Below are 26,863 nucleotides of genomic sequence, written 5' to 3'. Positions count from 1 at the left end.
TCATGACTTGACAGGCTGGTGTGCTGCCCACAAACTTTCCTTGCTGTTGTTGCAGGGCTGATCTGGGGCTGGGTTTATGCTGAATAAAAGTGTCACTTCCAGGGGTGGCCCTGCAAGACCCTCCCTGTCACCATCCCCAGGGATTGCCACAGGATTCCCTCTGCAGCTGGCCCTGGAGGCAGCAGAAGTCTGGGAGTGATGGGGATGGGGCTGGCTCTGGGTGAGCAAGGGAAAAACCAAGATTTATCTGCAGTAGCAGAAGGAAACCCGGAGCACGGCGTGGCTGAAGCGCGTTCCTGGCACAGCTGCAGCCCATTCTTCTCCCATCCAGCCCAAAAGCCTTCAAACCCTATTTGTCTCCATTTTTCTGCTCTCTTGTAAGAAGGAAATGCTGCTTTACAGAGAAAAAAAAAAAAAAAAAAAAAAAAGCAATTTCTTAAGCACAGATACATTTTTGAAGTGCCTCGCTCGGTGCCAAATGTCAGAAATTTGCCAGCAGCTGATAAATCTTTTTGAAACCGCCCCATATATTTCACACATCCAGCTGAAACTTGGAATTCCCTAAACTTTAGGTGATTTTGATCTGCGTCCGAAAATAATGGAGTGGTCTAGCAGCGATGCAGGGGTGGAGAGCATCTCCAGTGCTGGTTCATGGCTTCCAGGAGGATTTGGGGGAGGATGAGGATGCTTCGGGGGAGAAACCCAGGTTTGAGCTCCTTCAGCTCCCCAGTGGGAGCTGCTGAGGAGGGATCCGGTAACAAGGGGGTGGTGATTCCTCCCTTCTCACCTGGTGATTAGTCACTCACTCTAATAAAGGGTAATTTGAGAAAAGTGCTCTCTGTGCCTTCAAGGTCTGGCCCACGCCCTGCTCAGGGGTAGGGAGAGCTCTGGTTTCGGCAGGGGAACGTTTCTCATTCTCGACTTGAGTTCAAAAATTGGTAGAAAATGCATAAAGGTGTCTATTTTATATTTTTCGACCTTTTAGTCTAGATTTCTGTGGGTTAATGCTATCCAGGGTACTTGTGTGTGTGTCTATTTGAAGGAATTTTAGTAGAAGGGGGTAACAGTTCTAAGACAAGAAATAAAACTTCTAAAACAACAGGTCTGTAATGCAAAGAAGTTTTGTCTTCTCGTTTTCATGAACAAGAGGGTTGTTAGAGAGTGAGCCAGAGAGTTGGGATCTCAGGAGTGTTCTTATCCCTGGGAGTTCCTCCAGGACAGGAATCTTTTGGGTGACATCTGGAGTTTTTGGGCAAGGAAGGAGGGGGGGACATTTCGTACCTGTTAATGTTGCTTTTTCTTATTGGCACTGAAAGCTGCAAATGGGAAGAAAAGCTTCAGCAAAAGCAAAAAGCAGCTGGGTTGGGTTTTGTGCAGCATCTCCAGCACAGACAGTGCTGTGGTGATCAAGGTGGGAATCGTGGCCGTCCCTTGTATTTTATTGCTTCAAAGATGAGATTTTTCTTTCCCAGTTTGTTCCCTGCTCTGCCTTAAACCTGCTCCCAAAATGGAGTGGAAGAGAGGCCCCAGTGTGTTTTTAAATGGAAACCCTCGGTGCCAGCTGTGCTCCAGGTGCCCTTTGGGCTCCCACAGCTGGAATCGCCCTGCCTTGCTCCGGGTGGGATCTTCCACTGGTGTGAGCCCTGCAGGTTCGGCTCAGAGTCGGGGAAATGCAAAAAGCCCTTTGCTCATCAGAGCCAAGAGCAAGAGGACAGTTTTTGGATGGTGTCACAGCTCCAGGATTCATGGGACAGGGCAGGCAAAGCCTTCCCCAGGCTCCTGCAGAGCAGAGCCCCAAATCTCCCTGGATTCCCTGGAGAGACCCTGAAACACCCACCCAGGGCACGCTGGGGGTTGCTTGGGACGGTCGTGGCTTTGTGGCAGAGCTCTTGCATGTTTTCAGCCCTGGTTTGCTTAGCAGAAGACCAAAAGTATTCAAATAATTAACAGAGATTGCTGACGAACAGGGAAAGAGCTGTTTCTGTGGATATCGGCTCGGACATTAAAGAATTCCACAGAAAAATGTCACTTTCTTGCCAATTTGGTACATTTGTCTTGTTTTGTTGAAAATAACTGAAAAGTATTTCCTGGCTCTGTACCACTGTAGAGATGTGTGAAATAAACAGCTCTGCCCTTATCTTAGCCAAGTGAAAATATTTCCAGTTTCCCCAGAATTCCCCTGATGAGGATTAGCTTCTCTGATGATTAAGAGGTTCAGGATTTTGGTGGAAACAAGCAATCCTTTAAATTTTTTTTTTATTTTCTGGTTTTGTTTTTTTTTGTCTTTATTTCTTATACTTTTAACGGGGGGGACAGTGTCAATCCCTTTGCACATATTCTTGGAATAATTTGTAGCTTTTTGCTCCCTGTCTCTCCCTCATTGCCTCTAACTCTCTCTGGGGGCAGTGGGTGCCCTGAGTGCATCCTGGAGCCCCTCATCCATCCTGTGTGGATTTGCCCTGTCTGCAGGTCCCATCCTGCCAGAACAGGACACTTAGGGAAGATTAAGCCTTAAATGAAGTGAGAGGAGAGTTTGCACTGAGCTGCCTCACTCCTGCTTTGCTGGGGTGTAAATCTTTCCAGTTGAGTTATTCCCCCATGGCTGCACTTCTCAAACAACCCCACTACTGTGTCAGCGAGGGCACCCTGCTGTCCTCACCCCTTTTTACATTAATTTCTATTTTTACATCAGATAAGAAGCTCTTTCCAAACTCCCCACATGCTCTCACATGCTTTCAGCAGAGGACGGGGTTGGATCTGTGTTTGTGCAGACGGGGAAGAGTTTAAGGCACTGATTAATGTTTACAGTTTGCAAAAATATTCAGCTTGTGTTGGTCAGAGTCCTGATGGAGCCTGAATAAAGCTCCAAACCACAGGGTCAGATATTTGGAGGCCTGTGTTGGCTGGGAGGGTTTGGAGCCCACACCTCTCCTGAGGGTGGCCCAAGAAGAGGAGCTGGGGGTTCAGAGGTCAGCACTTAAAAGGCTTCATCCTTGGGATTTGATTCCTGGCCTGGAGTGACATCAAGCTGGGACTTCCAGAGTTCTCTCTGAAGTGTCTGCTAAGCAAACTGCTCTGCAATAGCATCAGCTTCGTGTGGAGAGGCAGGAAAATACCAGGGACCAGAGTGTGCTGCTAAGGCAGGAGAGGTTTTGAAGGAAAAAAACCTTCATCTCAGCCACTCAAGTGCTTCCAACCTGATCTCTGGTCAGAAGGAGAAGGATATTGTTGCTCAGTGTGCTGCTTTTCCTGCCCAGAATTGCCTAAATTGTGTTGATTCACTACCAGCAGAAGCACAGGCTGTGGGTGAGTGTCGTAGTTGCGACAATCCAAAGCAACACTCCATTTTCAGAGGGCTTCAAACTGCTTTTATTCTGGCATGCATGCTTTTTATACATTCTTCAAAACTCATAACTTTACACCTATTGGTCATGAGAGACAAGCAGGGTGCCATTGGAATAGGCAGCTGCAGGTTTTTCTTATTTATCCTTCTTTTCTTTTTTTTTTTTCTGGAACCTAGAATAGACAGTTGCAGGTTTCTCTTATTTATGCTTTTTCTTTATTGGTTTCTATGTCAAAACCTTGGTAGAAAATTCTTTCAGGGGTAAACATGGATCCTCTTATCAAACTTCTCTCTGGCTCACAGAAGTTGCTGTAAAACCTCTTCCCCAGGTGGGGAACCACTGCAGGATCCAGGGCAAACCCCGGAGTTCCTTTCGTGCTGGGGTTGCTTGGCTGCAGTCTGGGACCTCAGATGGAGGGAGAATCTGAGCCCTGCAGAGAAAGGCCAAAACCTCTGGCTGTGTTTGGCTGTGGGAGCTCAGCAGGCTTGTCAGGAGGGTGGGATGGCCACATGTGACACCTGGGGAGCCACAGGATGCCACCACACTGGGGTGGGGTCCATGTCAGTGTGTCCATGTACTGCTGGTCACCCCTCAGCTGGCACCTTGTCAAGGAGTGATTCCTGACCTGGAACCCCCTCCTCTCCCTTTCCCTTTCCCTTTCCCTTTCCCTTTCCAGCCAGAGGGATCACAGCCAGCAGGGATTTATGCTGGGCTGCTTTGCTGGAGCCACCAGAGAGGAGCAAGTCAGTGCTGGGCCCTTGGGGATTGGGCTGAGACCCTCCCTGAGCGCTGGCACCGAGTCCCCAGGTGCCACCAGCTCCCATCCTTACTTACCAGCTGGAGTGGGTGATGCAGAGTGGCAGAGAAATGCAGTTTATGTGCTCATAACTCTCTTTGGCCAGTGTCAATGGCACACACCTGGTGAGATGCTGGTGTGGCAATCACATATCCTCTGAACACAGAGAGACAGCTCTCCCAGGGTTTTCCTGGGAAGCTGTGAGAAAGCTCAGAGAAACAATTAAAACCATTATTATCCCAATCTCTGCACCTGGCAGGCACTCTCTCTTTGTCCAAGATGTTTACAAGAAGGAGTTATCCCTTCTTGACCAATAGGTGAGAGAAGATTCCTAAAGGCCAATCAGGCCTTAGGTCCACCATTGTTTCTATAAGAACTGTGGATTTCTAATAATAAAGTGCCTTTTTCATGTCTTCTGATGATAAAATCTCTTTATCACCTTTGTCTGTCCCCAATACCTCTTCAGTGATAATTTATAACCCCTTTAGTGAGGTGCTGGTTCACTCTGCAGGGAGGAAGGGAACACTCAGAAAGAACCAAACTCTCCAAGTTTGGGAGAAACTCTTAAATATTTGCTCTTTGTCCCCAAAAAAATCACTTAATTCCTTTTTTCTGCTGCTGTTTTCCAGGTGAGCAGCGATGAGGGAAGCAAAACAGCTGGGTGAGGGCAGGGCAGGGCTGGGGGCTGGCATCTCTTCTGGCTGCATCCAAAGTGATGCCCAGCTGCTCCTGGAATCAGTGCCAGGAGGAGCCACGGGCATGGCCTGGATTTCTGATCTGCTCTCCAGTGGAAAAGCTGTCTGCAGAGGCGTTTGAGACGTGATGTGTTGGGTTTTTTTACAGGAAACAAAGAGGTTTGCTGTGTTGCCAGGGTTTGTGAGGCATGGCAGGCTCCAGGGGAGCTCAGGTGTTGATGTGCCCTGGGCTCTGCCCCAGGAGCAGGCGTGGAGAGCTCTTAGGAAACATCATAAACCAGCCCCTAAACCACAATTCTCACAAGCTCTTGTTTATTTTATCCCTCTAAGCACCACTTGACATAGAGAAGTATATTTGTAATTTGCACGGCCTTCATAGGACAAGGGATTTAGCTCCAAATGTAAATGAAAATTCACATTTGAGCTGGATTGTGCATAAACATAAACCTGATTCAGCACATGGGAGTCTCAGTTTAGTTCCCAGCTGATATTGCACATAGAGAAGTTCAAAAATCTGTCTGGAATATATCTGAGCATGCAGCCCAGGACACGCTGGCCCCAAATCACAGACCTCATCCTTCAGCTTGTTCCTTTCCTCACCTCTTCCATGTTCCATCTCCTGCATGTTTCTGCTTTCCCAGTCTCCATCTGGCCATTTCCTTTTATCTGGAGTGCCTTTTTTTTTTTTTTTACATGTATGTCAGAAGAAACATGGTTTAGGGTTTTTTTAGGTTCATGGTTTTTTTAGTTTTTTAGTTTTGGTTTTAATTTTTCAGTTTTGGCTTTAGGTTTAGATTGGTTTTTGGTTTTAGGTTTTAGTTTAGGTTTTAGTTTTGGTTTAGGATGATGATTCCAGCACTCCTGTTTACCTGAGCAGGTTGACTGTGCCTGTGCAGGGATGAATTAACTCCGGGGCTCGTGATGCTGCTGAGCTGTGAAGCACCACATCACCAGCTCTGATTTATTTGGCTCTGTACACGAATTTTAAGACTGAATCTGAATGAAATTCTGTGAGAGGCAGGGGCCCATCCCTGTCCCTGGTAAAGGATGTTGCTGCTCTCCTGGCTGGCTCCCAGCTGCAGTAATGACCTGCTGCAGAGCCTGCGTGCTGCCATACTCCAAACAACTCCTGGTACTTAATCAGCTGAAGTAAATTAGGTGAGGAGGAAGCTGGAGCTGGCTCTGGCCTGGCCAAGGATAACTTATTACATAAGCAGGGCTCAGTTTGTGTTTGAGCCTGATGTGCTTTTGATGCCTGAGCTGTCTGGAGGAGTCTGAGTCAGCCCAGCCTGGAGTAGTCTCAGTTTTGTGACCAAACTTGTAGGACACAGAGCCACAGCTGCAATGAGGATAAGGATTATGGCTTTCTGTCAGTTTACCAACCTGTCCAGTAATTCTGGCCTCTTTGATTAGCAATTCCAACATTTCTGAATGCAAGAATTAATTAACTGCTGTTAATATGGATGGGCCACTGTTCATTTCCCATCTGTGACTCTTCATAGTCTCATTCCCAGTTTGACAACTGGCAGTGTGGCTTCACAAGGTGTGCCAAGCACAGAAGCTGACCACCCTCAATTATCACTCTCCCTTCCATCCCTAACTAGGAAGGACATGTGCAGCAGCACAAGCATTATCAATATATTATATTATATTATATTATATTATATTATATTATATTATATTATATTATATTATATTATATTATATTATCCTCCCTGTGCTGAGGTTTTTGTCACAGTCCAAGGAAAGGGGATTGAGCAGTTTTATCACAGAAGTCCCACTTGTTTTGGGAGCTGCAGGAGGAATTCCCAGGTCCTGAAAGATCCCTTTAGTGGCTGCCTGAGGAGTCAGGGACTCCCTGAACAGCTGCTCACTGTGACCCATCTGCATTCCAGGCAAGGATAATTTAAGATAGACAAGTCCTGGTGACATTTCTGAACGGAGGAACCCAGCCTAGCCCATTTTTTCACAGCTCTGTGGAGCATTCATTTCTGCTTGTCAGCACCTGGGTGTCAGAGCTCCCATGGCAGTGCCTCAGGCTGGAGGCAGCATTCCCAGGACCTGCTCTGGGCCAGCAGGGACAATCCATGTCTTGCCACGGGGTGTTTTGGGATGGGTGAAGTATTTAATAACTCCAAGTGGCTCCTGGCAGGGTGGCAGCACAGCAGGGCAGGGGCTTCACTGTGGGACATGGGGAGTGCAGCTGGGATTGCTGGCGGCTCTCAGTGACCCCTCTGACATTTCCCCTTCTCCTGTCCCATCTCTTCGCTCCCTTGTGGCATTCACATTCTCTGAAAAAATCCCTTTGCCCAGGATTTTTCTCCTGGGAAGCTAAGAAGCCTCAGAGAAAAAGGAAAACAGTTCTTATCTCATTTGATTCTCCTGTGCTGTGCTCATGTGGAATGTGTTTGGAGATTGTTCACCCACAGGTGATTGTTTCACTGCATTCTGCTGTGAGTTGTTTTCACTCTTTGGCCAGTCAGGGCCAAGCTGTGTCAGGACTCTGGAAAGAGTAATGAGTTTCATTATTATCTTTTTAACCTTCTGTAAGTATCCTTTCTGTATTCTTTAGTATAGTACAGTATTCTTTAATACAATAGAGTGTAATAAAATAATAAATTAGCCTTCTGAGAACATGGAGTCAGATCCATCATTCCTGGGTCCCTGCAAGTACAATACTCCCTCAGTGCTGAGCATCTCCCTGGGGACTCTGCTGGACCCACCAGGCAGTTTGAGCAAGGTGTGTGTGCACACATCAGGCTGGGCTTCTCCACACCATATCCAAACACAGCATCCTTCAGAGGTCATTTTTTTTTTCTCCACAAAGCAGTTGACCCAAAAATTTGTCTGTTATTTTTTGCTAAAATCAAAATATTAATGAGAAGCATGTGGGCTGTTGCCTTGTGTAAATATTAAGATGAGCTGAAGTGGTCCCTCCAATGTTAGGAAGCTGCTCTTGGGACAGTCAGCAAAGGGGGCTCGTGTCTGGAGTCCACCTTCCTTTGGAAATTGCTGCAGCAATAGCATGAAATCCCTGTTTTCTTCCTGGATTCAGCTTGTTTCAAAATTTTTCGCGGAATGCTATTCACTGCAGCCTAAACCACAAGTTTTAATTTGGAATTTTACTATGGCCAAATAATACTGTGAAAACGCCTCCGAGTAGCAGGGCCTGCTCCCCCCAGCTCAGCCCTGCGAGCACATTGTTTCAAAACATTCCAGGAAGTTAAATGAGGCTTTTGAGCTTGCCTCTGGAAAATCCAATAAGCTATTCCTACTTCTTATTTAATGAAAAAGGTAAAATAAAATTCCCTTTCTTGCAGGAAGCGGGAGTGAGCGTTATGGTTTTCTTTGGAGCAGCCGTGGTGGCTGTTCCTCATTTCAGCGTAAATTTGGTGATTAAGCTTTGCTTTTTGTCGTTATTTTAAGAACAGGATTTTGGTGTTTGGTGCTGTTTCAGCAGCTGGCGTTGTTTTGGGGAGGTGTGATGGTAACGAGGCACTTCCACAGTGAAACACTCCCTGCTTGGTGTGGCCCCGGGGTCCCCACAGCAGCCTGGGGATCCAGGGGGAGACCCTGACCCCCCTGCCTGCCTTCCATCCCTCCTCAGCCTGGTTTGGGGCAAATCCACGAGTTTATTTCAGAGCGGAGGATCAGCCCGAGGCCTGGGGCCAGTGGGGCATAATCAAAACCAAAAGAAAATTCCTAACAATAGCAAACAAAAATTTCACAATTTATCTACCACTAAAAAAAGAAAAATTAATTAAACAATACAAAAATAAATAAAAAAAACCACCCCGTTACTAAATTATTCAAATATCTATTCAATTAACTTCCCAAACCCCACAGCAGCCTGGTGCTCCAGGGGAAAATCCTGACCCCCCCTGCCTGCCTTCCATCCCTCCTCAGCCTGGTTTGGGGCAAATCCACAAGTTTATTTCAGGGTGGATGATCAACCAGAGCCCTGGGGCTGGCAGGGCATAATTAAAACCAAAACAAAATTCCTAACAGTAACAAACAAAAATTTCACAACAATTTATCTACCATAAAAAAATAATTAATTAAACTTTACAAAATTAAAAAAAAATACAAATTACATTACTAAATTATTCAAATATCTACTCAACAATGTCCCAAACCCCAGCCTGGTGCTCCAGGGGAAAATCCTGCCCCCCCCCCCCGCCTGCCTTCCATCCCTCCTCAGCCTGGTTTGGGGCAAACCCTCGGGTTTGTTTCAGGGTGGAGGATCAGCCCCAGCCCCGGGTGGCTGCAGCCGTGTCCCCCTGGCCGCGGGAGGGTCGCGTTTCTCCCCGCGGGGACAGCCCCGAGAGCGCTCGGCGGTGCCCGGACAGCTCCCCCCATGCCGGGGGGATCGGGGCGCTCCCGGGCCCGGCGGTACCTGCGGAGCGGGGGCGGAGCGGGACCGCCCCGCGGCTGAGCCGCCCGCACCGCCCGCGCACCCTGCTCCGAGCTGCGAGCGCTGCGCCCGCGTCCCCTGCCTGCTCCATCCCTGCGGTGTCCCGTCCCGTGCCTGCTCCATCCCTGCCGTGTCCCGTCCCGTCCCTGCTCCATCCCTGCCGTGTCCCGTCCCGTGCCTGCTCCATCCCTGCCGTGTCCCGCTCCGTCCCTGCTCCATCCCTGCCGTGTCCCGCTCCGTCCCTGCTGCCTCTCTGCCGTGTCCCGCTCCGTCCCCACTCCATCCCCGCTCCGTCCCCGCTCTGTGCCGTTCCATCTCTGCCCCATCCCGTTCCGTTCTGCCCCGTTCTGCCCCGCTCCGTCCGCATTCTGTCCCCGCTCCGTTCCGCTCCATCCCTCCTCCTGCCCTGCCCCGTCCCCGCTCCATCCCCGCTCCATCCCCGCTCCGTCCCCGCTCCATCCCCGCTCCGTGCCGCTCCGTGCCGCGCTCATGGGCCGGCCCTGGGCGCTGCTGTGGTGCCTGGGCTGCCTGAGCGGCATCCCGGGCTCCTCCGGCGAGCACTACCGGTACCTGTGGAGGAGCTGCTACCCCTGCTACCTGGGGCGAGCGGGGTACCCCGACCTGCGGCCAGGTACGTGGGCGGCCGGGGAAGGTCCCTTTAGAACAGGGCTCTTGGCGGATTTTGGATACCGGGCTGGGGCTCCCTGCAGGGCTCTGCCTCGAGGGGTTTGTCCCCGGATTCCCCCCAGCTGCAGCGTGGAGGTCCCAGGCTGGTGCCACCCAAGTGACAGACTGGTGACCTGGCTGTATATAGTGTATATGTACCTGTGCTTTCTATTGTTATATTTATTTTTACATTATTATTATTATTATTGCTATTAATGTTATTATTGTTATTATTATGGATGTTATTATTGTTATTATTATTGGTATTATTATTAATACTGATGTTATTATTGTTATTATTATTGCTATTATTAGTAGTAGTAGTATTATTGCTATTGCTATTGTTATTATTATTCTTCAGTGCATTTCTTACTCTGAAAAGTCACTTCTGGCAGAGGGGGAGAGAAACAGGAGTTTCTTCACATCTGTTGCTGTCCAGCTGGGTTAAAGATAGCTCCTGGGCCACATTCCTTAAAAAGCCAAATGCATGCATTTTGCTAGGGTATGTAGATTAATTTTTTTCCCCAGCTCCCAAGGATCTCTCCTCAGTCCAGGGCAAAAAGCGCAATTTTCATGTTTTTAGCATGAAAGAATGGTGCCTTTCTCTCTGGGTGAGGCTGTGGGGTTGCTGGGGCTGTGTGAGTGCTGCTCGGCAGATTCTCCCCCAGGACAGGGCTCGCTGTTATTTGGGGTTGGGTTTGTGCAAGGGGAATCCTCTGGCAGCAGCAGAGCTGGGCACAGCCAGGGGGTGCAGGCAGAGAAGCCGTGTCAGGGATCACTGCCCTGGAACATTCAGCCTCAGTGTCCTTTGGAAGCCAATTCCCAGCCTGCTGCAGCGTGGGAAGCGCTTGGCCAGACTTCCCATGGAGCAGGTGGAGGGGAGGGAGCCCTTGGTGCTCCCACTGCACGTGGCTCACGTGGGCTGGGAGATGGGGACACGGAGCCAGGTGTGAATTCTGCCTCTGCACCCTCCCTTCCTCCTCTGGGTGTGCTCAGCTGCCTCCACGGCAGGAAAAGCTTGTGGGGATTTAGGAGATAATAGAGAATGTGTGAAGGTCACTGAAGAATTGGGATGCTTGGGCGTAATGTAGACATCAAGGAATGCATTATCTCATCCTGGGATAATGCTAATAAATAAATGCCCCAAGCAGTGATATCAGAAGAGTTGTGAGATGTGCCAGAGTTTCAGGAAGGGGCGAGTTGCTGCTTTGTTATTTATAGATCAGATGTTTGTCTCAGGCTCACATTGTGCTTGCTGTCTCCATCCAACTGTTTTGGCTCAAAGTAACTCTCCAAGACAAGCTCCTGAGATCCAGCTTTGTGCTGGATCCAACCTTCCCTTCCCTAGTGCAGAATTCCTCAGATCCTGAGGATCCTGATCCTGTTTCTGCTCCTCTCAGCTCCATGAACAGGTAGCTCTGTGCAGGCTTGGCTTTATCCTTGGTGCCTCTGGGCTGCACAGCTGAGGGGTTTTCTCTTGGGTTTTTTATCCATCTCGTGACTCACCCTGAACTGGTATCACCATGCGTTTGCTTAATTTGGTTAATTTTTCCTTTGCTGCCTGAGCTTCTCTTTGAGGAGTTCTCTTGGTGTGCTTTTATAGCCCCAGATGTTGCCTCGGTGTGATTTTTAGGGTGTGCATGTGCTGCTTTCCCTGCCGCTCCCATCTGCCCAGCCGGCACGCACGTCCCCACAGCCGTGTCCCCTCAGCAGGCAGCTGCCACGAGGCACAAAGCTCTGCTGTGTGCACATCACCGGCAGCTCTGCGTGAGCCAGGAGAGGGAGGAGGTGCCCTGTGCAGCCCCCCTGTGCAGGAGGAGTGGCTGTCACTGAGCTCGGGGGTGCCTTGATGTGCCCCGTGTGTGCAGACAGGCTCTGCTGGGGCTGATGGCAGCGCTGGGTGTTGTGTCCTTGCACAGCCACCCCTACAGGAGGGGCTTTGTGCTCTGCTGGGGACTCACAATCCATCACCACAGTGAGGTGGGCCTGGTGCTGTGATTTCCTCTCTAAAGCTGCCAGAAACCAGCAGAGCTGTTGTTTGATCCTGTTCCATTAGCTCCTTCAACAGCATTTCCAGCCGGGGGTGTGGGATTCACCTTCTCTGAACAGAGAGACAATTCTCTCTCTCAGGTTTTTTTCATGGAGAAGCAGAGAATAGAATGATCAGAACAATTCTTATCTCATTTGCTGCCCCTGTGCTTGTGCACAAGCAGAATGCATTATGGAAGATTGTTTACCTGGAGGGATTTGGTAATTGGATTCTGGTGTGAGTGTTTTGTTTTCTTGACCAATCTCTGCAAGCTGTGTCCTGATGGTCGGGCTGGAGACAGTCACGAGACTTTGTTCAGCTGAGTTCTTGTTCAGTTTCAGCGTAGATGTAGTGTAATATCATGTAATATAGTAGAGAATAACACAGTATAATAAAGTAATTAATTAGCCTTCTGATATCATGGAGTCCTGCTCATCATCCTTCCCACAGTCAGGCAAAATTACCCCGATACAGGGGCTCCATTCCCAGCTCCGTGTCTGGGAATCCACAGCGTGGCACAGGGAGATCTTTCACTCAGAGTGACAGCCTGCACAGGGAATGGGGTAAAACCGTGATGAGAGAAGGTTGGAGAGGGTGAGAGCAGCAGCAAGTCCAGAGCAAGTCCAGGTGCTTGTTGCTGCGTGCACCTCTGCTCCACGCTGAGTAATTCCTGATTCCAGCCCCATCCCCAGGCACTCAGGGGAGCACAAGAGGGAGCTGGGCAACTCTTCCACCCCACTGCTCGGGGGAAGGAAGAGGTGAGCTGAGGACAAAGCCAGGAACTGAGGCAAAGCAGAGTTTTCCCTGCAGCAGATTGTTCTGAAGCCGATGCATCCATTCCTGAGGTGCCTTTGGGATGGCACAGGTGGTGTGGGAAAGTGCTGGGCATCTCCCACCTGCAGTGGAAGGAATTCTGGCCTCAATAATTCCCTGCATCTCTTCAAGGCCTTTCTCAAATGCCTGGTTTAGGATGAGATGAAAGCTGAGGGTGTGGAGGTGCTCTGACTGCCCCAAATGGCCTTTTGATTGCCCAGCCGTGCTTCCTCAGCCTAGAGGAGGAAAAAACTTCCAGGCTAGCAGAGAGGAGATGAAGCATTGTCCTCTCCCATGGCCTCCTTGCAGTGCTGGACCTTGCCATGGCTGCTTTGTCTGCACACAGGGAGTGTGGAATAACAGGATATCTGAATTCCTCAGGTTATTCGTGTTGGGACTGTGTGACACATGCAAAAAATGAAGTAATGCAGAGGGTTTTTTCATTCTAATCTGTGTCCATAATGTGGGATGGCTGTGCTCCCCTGCCCACGAGCAGGGACTGTTGGGTCCTCTCCATCCAGTCTTTTTACTCCTTGAAATTGCTGAATTATCTTCAACAAACTGGTACTGGAAAGATAAAGTCACTAAATCCCACACATGCTCATCGTGGTGGATTTTAATTAACCTTTTCCCTGCAGCCCTGCTCTGTAATCCAGGCTAATTGCTGCAGGGATTAGAGCCTGGCACTGCTGCTCAGCCAGACAGAGCAAACCTCCAGTGTTCTCCTGCCTGTGCTTCCAGCTGGGCTCCATCGCCTCCTCCTCAGCCCTGCAAGGAGATAAACTGCCTCCCTACCAAATATTTAATACTTTGCAGAGCTGCTGTTGCCACTTTCTTCTCCCTGATGTGTAGCTCTTGTTGGAGATAAATCAGTACTCCTTCTGGAAGGATCTGTGTGTGTTCAGGCAGTGCAGCCAGCCTAAGCCATCTCCTCACTCTGTGCCCCCTTTTTTTTTTGGTTTTGTGTTCACCTTCCCTATTTTTGATTGCTGTATTCCCTGTGTTAGTTCATGTGGGTGTCTAACCAAACCTTTTTTTTGGGTTTGTGTTCATCCTCCGTATGTTTGACTGCTGTATTTGCTGTGTTAGTCCATGTAAGTGTCTAACCAAACCTTTTTTTTGGGTTTTGTGTTCACCTTCCCTGGTTTTCATTGCCATATTACCTGTGTTAGTCCATGTAGGTGTCTAACCAAACCTTTTTTATGGGTTTATGTTCACCTTCCTAGTTTTTCATTGCTGTATTCCCTGTCTTAGTCCTTGATGTAGGTGTCTAACCAAACCTTTTTTATGGGTTTGTGTTCACCTTCCCTGTTTTTCATTGCTGTGTTCCCTGTGTTAGTCCCTGTAGGTGTCTGAGGTTTCAGGGGTTGTTTCTGCTCAGGGAGGAGGCTGGGATGAGCCTTCCTTGCAGAACTCCAGTTTCCTTACACAGCAGGGACCAATATTTCTGCTATCTCATTGATCCAAGCCCCATCCCCAGCCCTTGCTGCCTTGGGCTCCTCCTCAGTTGGCTTTGCCTGGTACCCACTGCCCCGTGCATGCAGAGCAGGGCTTGGCAAACCCTGTCCTGGCACGGCTCTGGCTTGCTCAGAGTCAGCTGAAGAGAAGCCTGTGTGCTTCTCATTTGCTCTCCTTTGGTATTGTTAATTCCAACCAGATTTTGTCAGCTCTCCAGTAGGAAAAGAACCCCGGCGTGCCACGAAGCGCTGCTCGCGGTGTCACGTAGGGCTCGTGGTGCTGCTGCCAGCACCTGCACCAGGGCCAACCTGGCCTTCCCAGAGCTGCTCCTGCTGCTTCCCAGTCTGTTGTATTTGCAGGGAGGAATGATGACTCTGACTCCATGTTCTCAGAAGGATAATTTATTATTTTGTGATACTGTATTGTATTAAAGAATACTGTACTATACTAAAGAATACAGAAAGGATACTTACAGAAGGTTAAAAATATAAGAAGGAAACTCATGACTGTTTCCAGAGTCCTGACACAGCTTGGCCCTGACTGGCCAAAGAGTGAAAACAACTCACAGCAGAATGCAGTGAAACAATCACCTGTGGGTGAACAATCTCCAAACACATTCCACATGAGCACAACACAGGAGAAGCAAATGAGACAAGAATTGTTTTCCTTTTTCTCTGAGCATCCTCAGCTTCCCAGGAGAAAAATCCTGGGCAAAGGGATTTTTTTCAGAGAATGAATGCCACACCAGTCCATATTCCCAGCTGACTCACTGGCTTGAGCCTCGGGCAGTCCTGGAGGTGCTGCTGCTGCAGGCTTGGCTGGTGGATCTGCCCCTGGGGACAGTGTTGTTTTGGTCACACCACGGTGCAGGGTGTCCCAAAATCTCCCTAGTGCTGCAGAGGAGATCAGGGAGGCTCCAAGAGGGACTCTGGGTGGCAGGGAAGGTGATAGGTGATTTTATGGCCGCTCTCCCCAGCCAGGAGGGGGTTGGGATGGGGACAGCCCTCTGCAATCACAGAGATTTAGAGGGTGAAAAGTACAAAGAGGGAAGAGGAGCCACGGAGAGAGATGTAAAATCACTGAGTATGAGTAATGGGGTGAAAGTAAGAAGTTTACTCAACACATCACTAAGTTTCTTGGACAGTGAATTCTCAACAGTTTCAGATTAGAGTTGAAGGGAAGCAGTGGAATAGTCATTTAAATGCAGACCAAAAAACTTTATTATGCTGCATAAAACCTTCCCAAACCCCGGTTTTCCTGTTCCTGAGCTGAGTAGAGCCAGTTCTGTGTATTAATAGCTAATCCTGCCCACAGAGATGAGTAGGGAGTGCCTCAGGGGCTCTATGGCTCTGCAGTGTCCCAAGTGTGTGCAGAGGAAAATGATTTAATCAGAATTAGGTTGCTTTGACCAGCTCTCAGACTCATGCCATCACATTTTTCCCCTTGAAAAGCCACTTTGGCTTTGGCTCACTCTTCACAGAGCCTCACTCAAAGCTTATGTTTCACCTCAAAAATCTATTCATTTTCCTTTCTTTCAGTATTAAGTGTCGTGGAAAAAAAAACCAGGAAGAAAATACTAAAACCTCCTAAAAGGCTCAGTCCACTGAATAAAGCAAAAGGCTGGCACTACAGAAATGAGCATTTTGCTGGGTTGAGGGAGCCCACAGCTGCAGTGGGAGCTCTGCAGGAGGAGCCCAGCATGGCCAGTGCAGCAGGACACCCCAAGACAAGGTTGGGGGTTCCCTGGGAATCACTGGGACAGAGGAGGGGTTTTTAATGACCTCTGAGCTTTAGCTTTTAATGTTTTAAGCCTTGCTAAGAAAAGTGCTCTGAGAAAAGATTTTGTTTTTGCAGGTAATTTGTATTTTGTATGTAATTTTGTATTACCACTGCAGAGCTCAGACTCAAACAGGCGTCACCTTTCCCACTCTTCCCCTTCCACCCCTGACCCAGACCTTCCCTTGCTGCTGGCTGATTTTCTTGGCAATTAGTCTGACGAATATAAAAATTGGCTCAGCCGAGGCTGTGCTGCTCCTTTTTTTTTTTGGTGCCCTTTTCCTGCCCAGTGGGAGCTGTGGGAGAAGCAGAGCTGGGCTGGGGCACTGGGCACGTTCCTGCACCTCTGGCGTGTGAGGACACGGCCGGGGACCCACCCTGCCATGATTCACTCAGGAAATGTTTCTTTATCTTCTCAGTAACAGCCGTGGATGGGAACTGAGCTGGCTCAGGGCTGGCCTTGCTGGGAGGGGTTTGGGGGAGCTGGAGGTGAAGAAGTTGCTAAGAGAAACCCAAATGGAGAGACCCAAGGTGCTGAAGTTTGTCTCTCCGTGGGGAAGGGAATGGCTGGTTGGGTGCTTTGCTGCTCCTGCAGTGGGATCTGGTTCCCCACTCTGATCCTTCCCAGTCTGAGAGGTTGTGTAGGTGCACAGCTGTGCACACCCACAAATGGCAGGAATTAAGGAACTGTGCAGCCCTGTCCTCATCATCTCCATGTTTATGATCATGGCACAGGGAGAAATCTGCCTCAGAGACTTTGATAAGCAAGTATAAGTGTAAAATATGACTTAATCCATTGTTCTGGAGTCAGTGGGAAAGGTGACCATTGGCAGGTGATCAGAGGAGGATGGTTTGTGCTGGCTGACAAAGCAAATTGGGTTTTTGTGGTTGTTGTTCACTGATTGCAAGTTTGTCCCTGGAATTTCACAAACAGCTTGACTGACCGAACATAACAAAATGGCCAATCTTGTTCCCTTTGCTTTCATTCCTCAGATCCAGAGTCGGGCAGCAGAGGATAAATATTCCTGAGCTCAGACCCCCTCCCGTGCACTTGCCTAAATTTTTACCCACTTTCCCCTTGGTTTTTTTTGCAGATGTTGACGAATGCCAGGTGCACAACGGGGGCTGCCAGCACCGCTGTGTGAACACCCTGGGCTCCTTCTACTGCGAGTGCCAGCCCGGCTTCCGCCTGCACACGGACGGCAGGACCTGCCTCGGTAAGGCTGCCCTGCAAAGCCCTTGGCAATCTCTCCTTGCAGCCCTCTTCCTACCGGTAAATCCATGGCAGTGAACAGAAAACCTTGATTTCCTCACTCCCTCCCGTTCTCTGTGCCCTGAATGTGAGATAATGGGTTTGGGTTCCTTTGTGTTTCTGTGTCTTCCCTCACAGTTTCTGTCCCTGGGTTCAGAATATTTGCTGTTCTTCCATGTGGTAACATAAAACTGGGGCTGCTTTGCTGTCCCTGAGTTTATTCTGATTCAGGAGAATCCCTGGGTTCAGAACATTTGCTGTTCTTCCATGTGGTCACATAAAACTGGGGCTGTTTTGCTGTCCCTGAGTTTACTCTGGTTCAGGAGAAGTAACTCTCAAGTGCTCTGATGCTTCTGCTTTTGATTCAGGATATATCAGATATGGCATTCTCAGAACAGATAGATGAATAAAAATAATGAGGAATTTCAAGTCAGGCTTCATTTTGACCTCAGTATTTCCTCAAAATTTCAGTATTTTCTCACTGGGCAGCAGGTGTGACAGACAAGTGACAGTAAATGTGGCTGTGTGTGGAACTGTGGCCATAATAATCCAAAACCTTCTTCTCTGGGATGCTGGTCATGTACTCTCTTGGATGGTGCTTGTCCAAACATCACCATCCAGGCACCAGGTTTGCCCTGCAGCTGATTTTGAGGCCAATTCCTTGAAATGCTGTTGTCTGCCTGCCCCAGACTGGAGGCTCAGAGTGGAATTTGGAATCTGCCTCCAGCATCTGTGGCTGTTTTAATTAAACCACTGCTTCATTTGACACATTTTCCACTATTATTTTCATATCCCTCAAAAGTGGAAAAAATTCCCGGGCCATGGTGTTTGCAGAGTTTTCTCAGAACACAGTCACGCTCCAGAGTCTGCCTGTGTGTTCCAGTTGGGAATGGTGATGTGAGCAGGAAAAATCCACCCAGGGAAGCTGTACCCACCGTGCCCAGCTCTGCACTGACACACATCTGGCCACAGCTGCCTCCAGTACATAGTGACACCCAACCAAGTGAGATTTAAGGTGCAGGATCCCCATATTTCACTGGAAAAAATCCAGAAGGAAAAAGATGGCAAAGAAGGGACAAAGCCAAGCCTGGCAGCCAGCACTGAACTCCAACACTCGTGTCGGGGTGACGAGCTGCTGCTGCTCACATGTAAGTGTGCTGTGGTCTGTCATCTCCTAATTGCCTCTGGGATATGTTGCTCCCTTTCTTGTGGTGAGCAGTGATCCTGTGCAGCCGCATTTCTCCTCATGGAGAAAAGCAAGGCACAATTCTTCCCAGGAATATTTCTGGGTTTCACATTCTCTGAACCTCAGAGAAAGGAAAAACAATTCTTATCTCACTTGCTGTGCTTGTGTTTGTGCAAAAGTAGAATGCAATATGGAGATTTGTTTACCCAAAGTGATGGTGTTTTGTTTCCTTGGCATATCAGGGCCAAGTGTTGGACTGTTGGCTGACAGTCACAAAAAGAGTACAGTTATGTACAGAGCTGGGTGCTTAACAGATTCAGTTTAGATGTAATGTAATATACATCTAAATATAATAGAATAAATATGATATAATATAATAAATATAATAAATATAATATAATATAATATAATATATGATACTATATAATATAATAGTATAAATTAATATAATAATATAATTATAATATATAATAGATAATTATAATATATACTAGATAATATATTTAATATATAATATATACTATATAGTATAATATTATAACGTTATAATAATATATATAATACAATATATATTAATATTTAATTATAACAATTTAATAGAATAATATAATATAATAGAATAATATGAACATTGTGTCATATAATATAGAATAATATAGTATAATAAAGTAATTAATTAGCCTTTTGATATATATAGAGTTCTCATCTTTCCTCTCCTTTGGGGGCAAAAAAATCAACAATAACCCCGCAGCCGCCCGTGCCTTGCGGAACAAAACGTGGGACAGGAGTGCTCAGCAGCCCCAGAAGGTGGAACAGTTCTCAGGGAAAGCATTAAATGCATCTCTAAATGGAGGAATATCTTCTTTAAGAGGAATTTTCATCATTTTCTTTCGCTCTCCAGGCTTCCCTGCTGGTGTAGCTGAGCATTCCCACAGGATCCAGCCCCGCTCCTGCTGCCCGTGCCCAGCGCTGCAAACCTGCTTTGCATTAAACTTGTGAGCCAATATTAGCCATGAAGTGCAGTGCTGGAATTCATCTGCCAAAAGTGAGAGGTCTCTGTTCAGGAAATCTGATCATGAGTGAGTGGGGCAGCTCCTGGAGCTTTGGGGAGTGGAGCCTGCAGGATCTGCAGTGAGTTTGTGGTGCTGGTACCCCTGGGATCCAGAGCACCCAGGAAAGCAAAGCAGACCAGGCAGGGCAAATAAAAACCTCTCACTGCATAATTATCTCATAATGTTTCTAAAATGAATCTAAAATGGGGCTTTCTCATTTCAGGGCTGGTGGCTTTTTCTCTTTACAGATTTGTGCCTGTCCATGTGTATATGTCACATCTTCACAGAGCTCTGTACTGACCCAGTTGTGAGGAGGGTGGAACATCTTTTCCTTAGAAAAGCTCAGAACAGAGCAAGGCACAGAGGTGCCTCCTCTGCTGGTGTTTGTGGCTGTGCTGTTGTACCCACAGACACCAGGTTGCCTTGTGGTCAGTTCTGAGGGATTTGGGGTTAACTGCTCAAAGCTGTTTTTCTCCTCAAGCTGGGATGTCCTCTCATTCTCTGTAGAGATTCTGTGCTGCTAAAACACAAAATATTGCCACTAGATATAGAGAATAGTCCAGGAATGAAGGGAACTGGAGACAGTGAGCATCCATCCATCCATCATCCATCCATCATCCATCCATCCATCCATCCATCCATCCATCCATCCATCCATCCATCCATCCATCCATCCTTGTCCTTCTGCTGAGGGAAGCTCGCAGCTCCATGCTGGGACAAGCCCAATTTTGGGTGGTAGGAAGCTCCTGACTGCCCCAGTGAGAGTGTTCTGGGTACAGAAAGAGGCCTTTGCAGTCAAATTTCTCCTTAAGGGTTGTCAAATCACAGATTTCATTCTTTAAATGCTTTCTGGTCCCCACAAAACCCACAAAGGCTCCGATGATGGATCAGCAGCGCTGAGATGGAGCTCCACGATTCCCCCACAATGAAGCAGCGTGGCCAAGGGTCAGCTGGTACCTGGGGCTGTGACTCAGGAGGGCACAAAAGTGGCTTAAAACCCCTTTCCTGTGCCCAGCTCTCAGCTGGTGCTCTGCAGCTCCCTTGTGCAGGATCCTTTTGTTGTGTCTTTGTTCCGATGGCTGCTGAGAGAGGGAGAAAAGGAGCAGCCGCTTCCACTGCGAGTGAAACAGAACAAAGAGAGGCCTTGGGCGTCCTGAAATTACCTCTTTCTTTATCAGAACCACATGGGCAGGAGGCAGGAAGCTGACATCTCCAGGTCCTTCTCCACTGTTTCAGCAGAGGGATGCAGGCCAGGCTGAGGCTGAGGGGTTTAATGGGAGCCAATTGCTTTTGTTGGCCTGAGGAGCAGGGAGATGGTCTGGATTAACACACAACATGTTTCTGGAAGTTGTCTGAGGTCTGGAGAAATCAGCTAGGGATTACATGATGGAGCCCTGTTTGTATTAGGAGAACTTCAAATGGAGAAATCTCAGTGATAGGGGTGATATAATGAACAGAAGGACCATGCCAGGAGGTTTGTGTGGGCTTGAACTGTGTGTGCAGGGACCACGTGTGCTTGGTGGGGCTTTCCACTTTGCAGACAACTCGCACATTTTAGGGAATTTGATCTTTTCTTTGCCCAGTCACACATTTTTCAGCCTTTTCTTAGAATTGCTGGGGGTTTGTGTGATGCTGCAGGAGGAATATCCTGCTCAGTTCTAGTCACAGCTGCTCACAGTCACTCTTTGGGTATCAGCTCTCTGCTTCTGATGGCAAATCACTTGTGTCTGAAGGGAAGGTGAGAGGGAGGGAAGAGGAGAAGTGAGAAGAGAGATGAAAAGTCAGAAGGGAAGCTGGAGGGTGCAGAGATCAGGTATTAAATCAATTGCTGTGCTAGGCTGCTGCTGCACAAATCCACTTCCCGGGTGTAATCAGCAGCAAAAATCTCCTTTCCATCCCTCTTTATCCATTTCCCAGGCCTGAGAGGGTCAGAATCTGGGAGCAGCATCTTCCAGCAGCACTGCACTCCCCTCAGACAGCGGGGCTGGAAGGAACCTCCCTCTCTCAGACAATGAAATATCATCTGTGGAAAATCTGTCTGAGCTGTAATTACAAAAATCTGTGTGATGTACAGGATGACACTGGGCTTGGCAGCCTTGTCACAGAAATGTTAAGCTCGGCAGAGCATCTGGGAATGGAAATATTTTTAGAGTGGTTCTGTAAACAGAATAAAAACCCCGAGCAGTAATTAAAACAAGGCCAGCAGCGAGGTCTGCTGGCTGTGATTGTGAGGAGCCAGCTGAGGAGACCCAGCCTCACACGGGCTCTCTCTCCTGAAATCTTGCACCTAGGAACCCAGACTTTGGATTTTTTTTAGGAGTGTGCAAGGAGGCTGTTATTTCAACTTCAAATTCATCTGAATAACTGCATCCTGGGAGGTTATTTTAGACACAAGATGCATTGGCTTGTTCCATGTTGGCCCAGTGCTTTTCCCAGATGAAGGAATGTTTTGGCAGGCATCAGCATTGTTTGACTTGTTTTCTTTTTTTACTTTAACAAAAAGGCTCTCCAACAAGCACATTATTTATGGCTATTTTTGAATATATGTTATTAAACACTTAAATTTATTAGAATATTTTTAAATGACCACCCATCTCTGCTAGAGCTTGAGTAGTGTAACTCTGACCCAGAGCTTTTCAGGAACGTTAAGTATTTCTGTTGTTTTCTTCCAAATGGACTAAAGGAAACAATGCCAGCACAACTAGCATAAACCCCAAGTTCTTGCTCCAGCCTTATGATTTGTATGGCAAAATCTTGACCCTGTCAAGCAGCTTTTATTCCCCCAAATGTTGTTTAGCTAATTAGAGGCATAAAATGAAAAGTTGAGTTATTTTAACATTTGGAATGAGAGTGATCCTCAGCTCTGAGTCAAAGCTTTTTTTTTTTTTTTTTTTTAGGGGAAGGGTGTGCAGAAAAAAATGAATATATATATATATTTTTCTTGCCTTTATTTTTGTCCTGAGCCAAATATTTGTTTTCACTAATGTATAAGAGAAAGGATCCAGCTTGCCTTGGGATTCAGAGGTGTGTTGCAAGCAGAGACTTCTGCTGGCAGCTGCTTTCCAGGCTCTCCTGCTTCCAGAGCTCTGGAGGTTGTGGAGGGCACTGTGATCACCTGAAGGATCAGTCTGGGGAGAGATGGTTTTCATTAGAGATATTTTTAGCTTTCCTGTAAGATTCCTCTGAGCCAGCACATGAGTTTATTCTGGAGTTTGAAAAATAGGTCAGAAACGTGTGAGACCAGAGCTGATGGTTCTGCTCAGCTTAAGGCAGCCAGGGCTGGGTTTCCATCCTGGGCCGGGGCCAGCTCCAGCCTTGTTCCACCAGCCCAGTGGGTTGTGACACTTTGGTGGCTCCTGAGAGACAGAACAGAGTTTAAAGACCAATTTCCCAATTCTCATAAGAGACAGCTCTCTTTGGAGGAGCTCAGTGCATAACGAGTTGGGTGGGTTAACTCAGGAGACATCCAGTGCTCCAAGAGGGGACTTGTATGGCTTTGGAGGCATGTCATCATCCCACAATGACTTCTGTACCAGAGTCCATGAATCCAGCTCCAGAAAGTCCTTCCCTGTTTAGTTTCCCAGCTCAAATTCCTCCTGGATCTGAGGTTGATGGTCCTGGAGAGCAGCAATAAAAATGAAACTTCTGACATTGCCCTGGCTGCTCACAAGGTGCTCCCACCCCAGTTAAACATCCCTCTCCTCTGCTGATCCTGCAGAGACATCCCAGTTACAGGAACAGGAGGAGGAGGGGGCTGATTAATGATGTTCCCAGCTGATTAATGATAGCAGGCTTGTGAGGAGTCCACGTGCTGGGTCACGGGGTCTGTTTTGTGCCGTAGCCCAGGCAAAACCTCCTGTTTCCTGACTGTTTGCAATCTGCTTGTGCAAGGCCACACAGAAGAGCTGTGGCACGGCCAGGAGCTCCAGTTTTTGTCCTCAGCCAAAGATTTGCTTTCACTCATGTACAAGAGCAAGGACCCAGCTTGCCTTGGGATTCAGAGGCGTGTTGCTTCTGCTGGCTGCTGCTTTCCAGGCCCTCCTGCTTCCAGAGCTCTGAGGTTGTGGAGGGCACTGTGATCACCTGAAGGATCAGTCTGGGGAGAGATGGTCATGGGTATGTTTTATGCTGTAGCTCACGCAAAACCTTCTGTTTCCTGACTGCTTGGAATCTGCTTGTGCAAGGCCACACAGAAGAGCTGTGGCACGGCCAGGAACTCCAGTTTGGAAGCTCAATTCCCAGTCCTGCCTGTGCTGAGGATGAAATCGAGCTGCTGTGTCTCTGTGTGCTCTGTCTGGGTGACACTGCTGCTCACAGCAGCAGGGACCCCACGTGCCTCGGGTTCCACACAGAAATCTGCTCAGAGCCCTGAGCTGGGGGTTATTACACCTGGCCCAGCTATGGGCACACAGGATGCATCTTAAAACATTTTCCCCTGAGTGTTCCCACAACCTGCTGGGCCTCGGTGACTTTTGCACATCCCAGAGCCAGAAACTCGGGTTTTTTTACAGGAAAACCTGCATGTGCCTGAGCACAACTCTCTCAGCAGTAATGGCTTGAGGCAGCTGTTCCTCTGCACCTGCAGGGACTGTCCTGGCACTAAAGGATGGGAATTTCAGGAGCAGCACAGAGCCTGGCTGCTGACACGGCGCCCTTTGAGAGGGCGGATGCCTGGCAGGAAACATGCTTCCCTCCCATGTAGTGCTGGACAGGACCTGACCCAGCTCCCTGTGTCCTGCAATCACCTTCGGGGAGACCTCTTATGGTGGGAAAGAGCCATTTTAAGGGGAGATTTAGGCTGGTTAGGGAGAAGTTCTTCCCCGAAAGGGGGATCAGGCGTTGGAATGGGAGGTGGTGGGTCACCAGCTTTTATTCTGCCCAACACTGCTGAGCTGATGTTGCCTTGAAAGAGCAGGGTGCCCACCTGGCACGGAGCTGGGTGGCCTCTCCTGCACTGCCCACAGGCTTTTGCAGCTGCATCTCCCACTTAACACCCTCCTGGCTCATCAGGTTGGTGGTGAACTTGTCACTGAATGTGCTCCAATCTTAAATTCACACCAGCTTTAAGGGTGGGCAGTCTGCCCTTCCCTCATGCAGGTGCCAAACCTGTGTCCCTGTGTCCCCAGGTGCCACCCAAATGTCACTGTCATATTTTCTGAAAAATCCTTTGCCAGGATTTTTTCTCCTGAGAAGCTGAGAAGCCTCAGAAGAAAAGAAAAATAATAATTATCTGCTGGTGTGGAATGCAACAGGTGCACCTTTGGTTGGTCCATGTGAGTTGTTTTCACTGGATGCCCAATCATGGTCCAGCTGTGTCAAGGTTCTGAGAGTCATAGGTTTTTATTATTCATTCCTTTCTAGCTTTCTGCCTGTATCATTTCTCTGTTCTTTTTAGTATAGCTTTAGTGTAGCATAGTGCACCTTTGGTTGGTCCATGTGAGTTGTTTTCACTGGATGCCCAATCATGGTCCAGCTGTGTCGAGGTTCTGAGAGTCACGGGTCTTTATTATTCATTCCTTTCTAGCTTTCTGCCTATATAATTTCTCTGTTATTTTTAGTATAGGTTTAGTATAGCATTTTTAATATAATATAATATAATAGGATATAATAGGATATAATATAATAGGATATAATAGGATAACAACAACCCAAACTCCTTTTGTGCCAAACCTTGTGTCCCCTTGCAGCTCTGAACTCGTGTGCCCTGAACAACGGTGGCTGCGAGCACGACTGTGTGCAGGTGACCCTGGCCCAGCACCGCTGCCAGTGCAGGCACAACCACCAGCTGCACGAGGATGGCAAACGCTGCATCCGTGAGTCCTGGGGGGCTGGGGAGCCAGGGATTCCAGCTGGGAGCTGTGGGGATGGGGATGCTCAGATGTCCAGCAGATCAGACTGGGGGATTTCCAGTAAAAACTCTGTGTGTTTGGTTGTCATGGACATGTCCTGTGGTTTGTTCCAAGGGATGGGAAGAGCTGGAGGAGTTGTAGCCAACAAAAATGAAACTGTATGAAGGCACAGGCACTTTGGGAGGGGAGGGACAGCAGAGTGTGGCAGTGGGGTGGGATCTTCTCCCTGTCTGGCTGACCTGCTCCTGGCTCAGGAGGGAGAGAAGCTGAAGGGGACAGAACACAAGGTTGTTCTCGTTCATGGCAGTTGGCATTCAAAAGGCAGGAAGGAGGGAAATCCTGAGCTGTGAAGTTGCTACAGCAAAAGAAACAACTGGGATGTAAAAAACCAGCAGTCAGAGAGGTTTGGAGCATCTGTCCTGGTCCTGGGGCAGGTCAGAGATTGGCAAAACTCTGGGTAGGAGTATTTGGAGCAAGCTGCCAGCACTTGCTGTGTAATCTCTGCAGAGGGATGTGCCCATGCCAAGCTTCTCTGGCAGGGTTTTACCCAGCTTAATGCCAGCCTTCTGCAGCACCTCACAGCGTGTACAGGGATTTTCTGCCTGGGATTCACACAGACTGCAGGCTTTCCTGCTGCTGTGTGCAGGATCCGTGTGGGGTGACCCGGCTCTGTGCTCTGCCTGCAGTGAGGAACCCGTGCTCTGACAGGAACGGGGGCTGCATGCATCGCTGCCACAGCCACCGCGGCCGCGCCCGCTGCGAGTGCCACCCCGGCTACCTGCTGGCCCCTGATGGCAAGGCCTGCCAAGGTGAGTGCCCTGCAGAGCTCCCCTGCAGGAAAAGCTCTGTGTCTGGTGGGTCAGGGAGTGCTCAGTGGGAACAGAGCGGAGGGAAGGACATGCCGCTTGTATTTGCGGGGTTCGCAGATGAAGGAAGGAAGGATGGTTCTGACTCCATGTTCTTAGAAGGATAATTTATTCTTTTATTATCTATATTATATTAAAGAATACTAAATATAATAAAGGATACAGAAAGGATACAGACAGAAAGAAAAGACACTAATGAAAAACTTGTGACTCTTTCCAGAGTCCTGACACAGCTTGACCCTGGCTGGCCATTGAGTCAAAACAATTCACATGAAACCAATGAAACAATCACCTATTGGATAAACAATCTCCAACCACATTCCAAAGCAGCAAAACACAGGGGAAGCAAATGAGATAATATTGTTTTCCTTTTTTCTCTGAGGCTTCTCAGCTTCCCAGGAGAAGAATCCTGGACAAGGGGATTTTTCCAGAAAATCCCAGACTGCCACACATGCCTTCCCTTGGGTGGCTCAGGTGGTGTCTGTGCAAGAGCCCTGCTGGAGCTGTCTGCAACAACAGAGCTGCTCCAGGGGAGATTTAGGCTGGGCATTAGGGGGAAGTCCTTCCCTGAAAGGAGGATCAGGCGTTGGAATGGGCTGTCCAAGGAGGTGGTGGAGTCTTTTATTCTTTTTTTAAGAATAAACTGCATGTGGCACTGGGTACTGTG

General features: G+C 48.3%; 1 protein-coding gene across 1 annotated transcript in view; it reads left to right on the top strand.

The window, feature by feature from the left end:
* Positions 1–9,720: 9,720 nt before the first annotated feature.
* MEGF6 (multiple EGF like domains 6) overlaps positions 9,721–26,863 on the top strand; it is a 43,592-nt gene continuing 26,449 nt past the window's right edge. The window contains exons 1-4 of the mRNA XM_041476553.1: positions 9,721–9,880; positions 17,086–17,208; positions 25,169–25,294; positions 26,017–26,139. Coding sequence (XP_041332487.1) covers positions 9,739–9,880; positions 17,086–17,208; positions 25,169–25,294; positions 26,017–26,139 — 514 coding nt within the window. The 5' untranslated portion in view covers positions 9,721–9,738. The remainder of the gene's footprint in view (positions 9,881–17,085; positions 17,209–25,168; positions 25,295–26,016; positions 26,140–26,863) is intronic.

This window comes from Pyrgilauda ruficollis, unplaced genomic scaffold (genome assembly GCF_017590135.1).
Source record: "Pyrgilauda ruficollis isolate IOZ18807 unplaced genomic scaffold, ASM1759013v1 scaffold39, whole genome shotgun sequence".
Taxonomy (NCBI): domain Eukaryota; kingdom Metazoa; phylum Chordata; class Aves; order Passeriformes; family Passeridae; genus Pyrgilauda; species Pyrgilauda ruficollis.
This window is presented reverse-complemented; position numbering and strand designations above follow the sequence as displayed.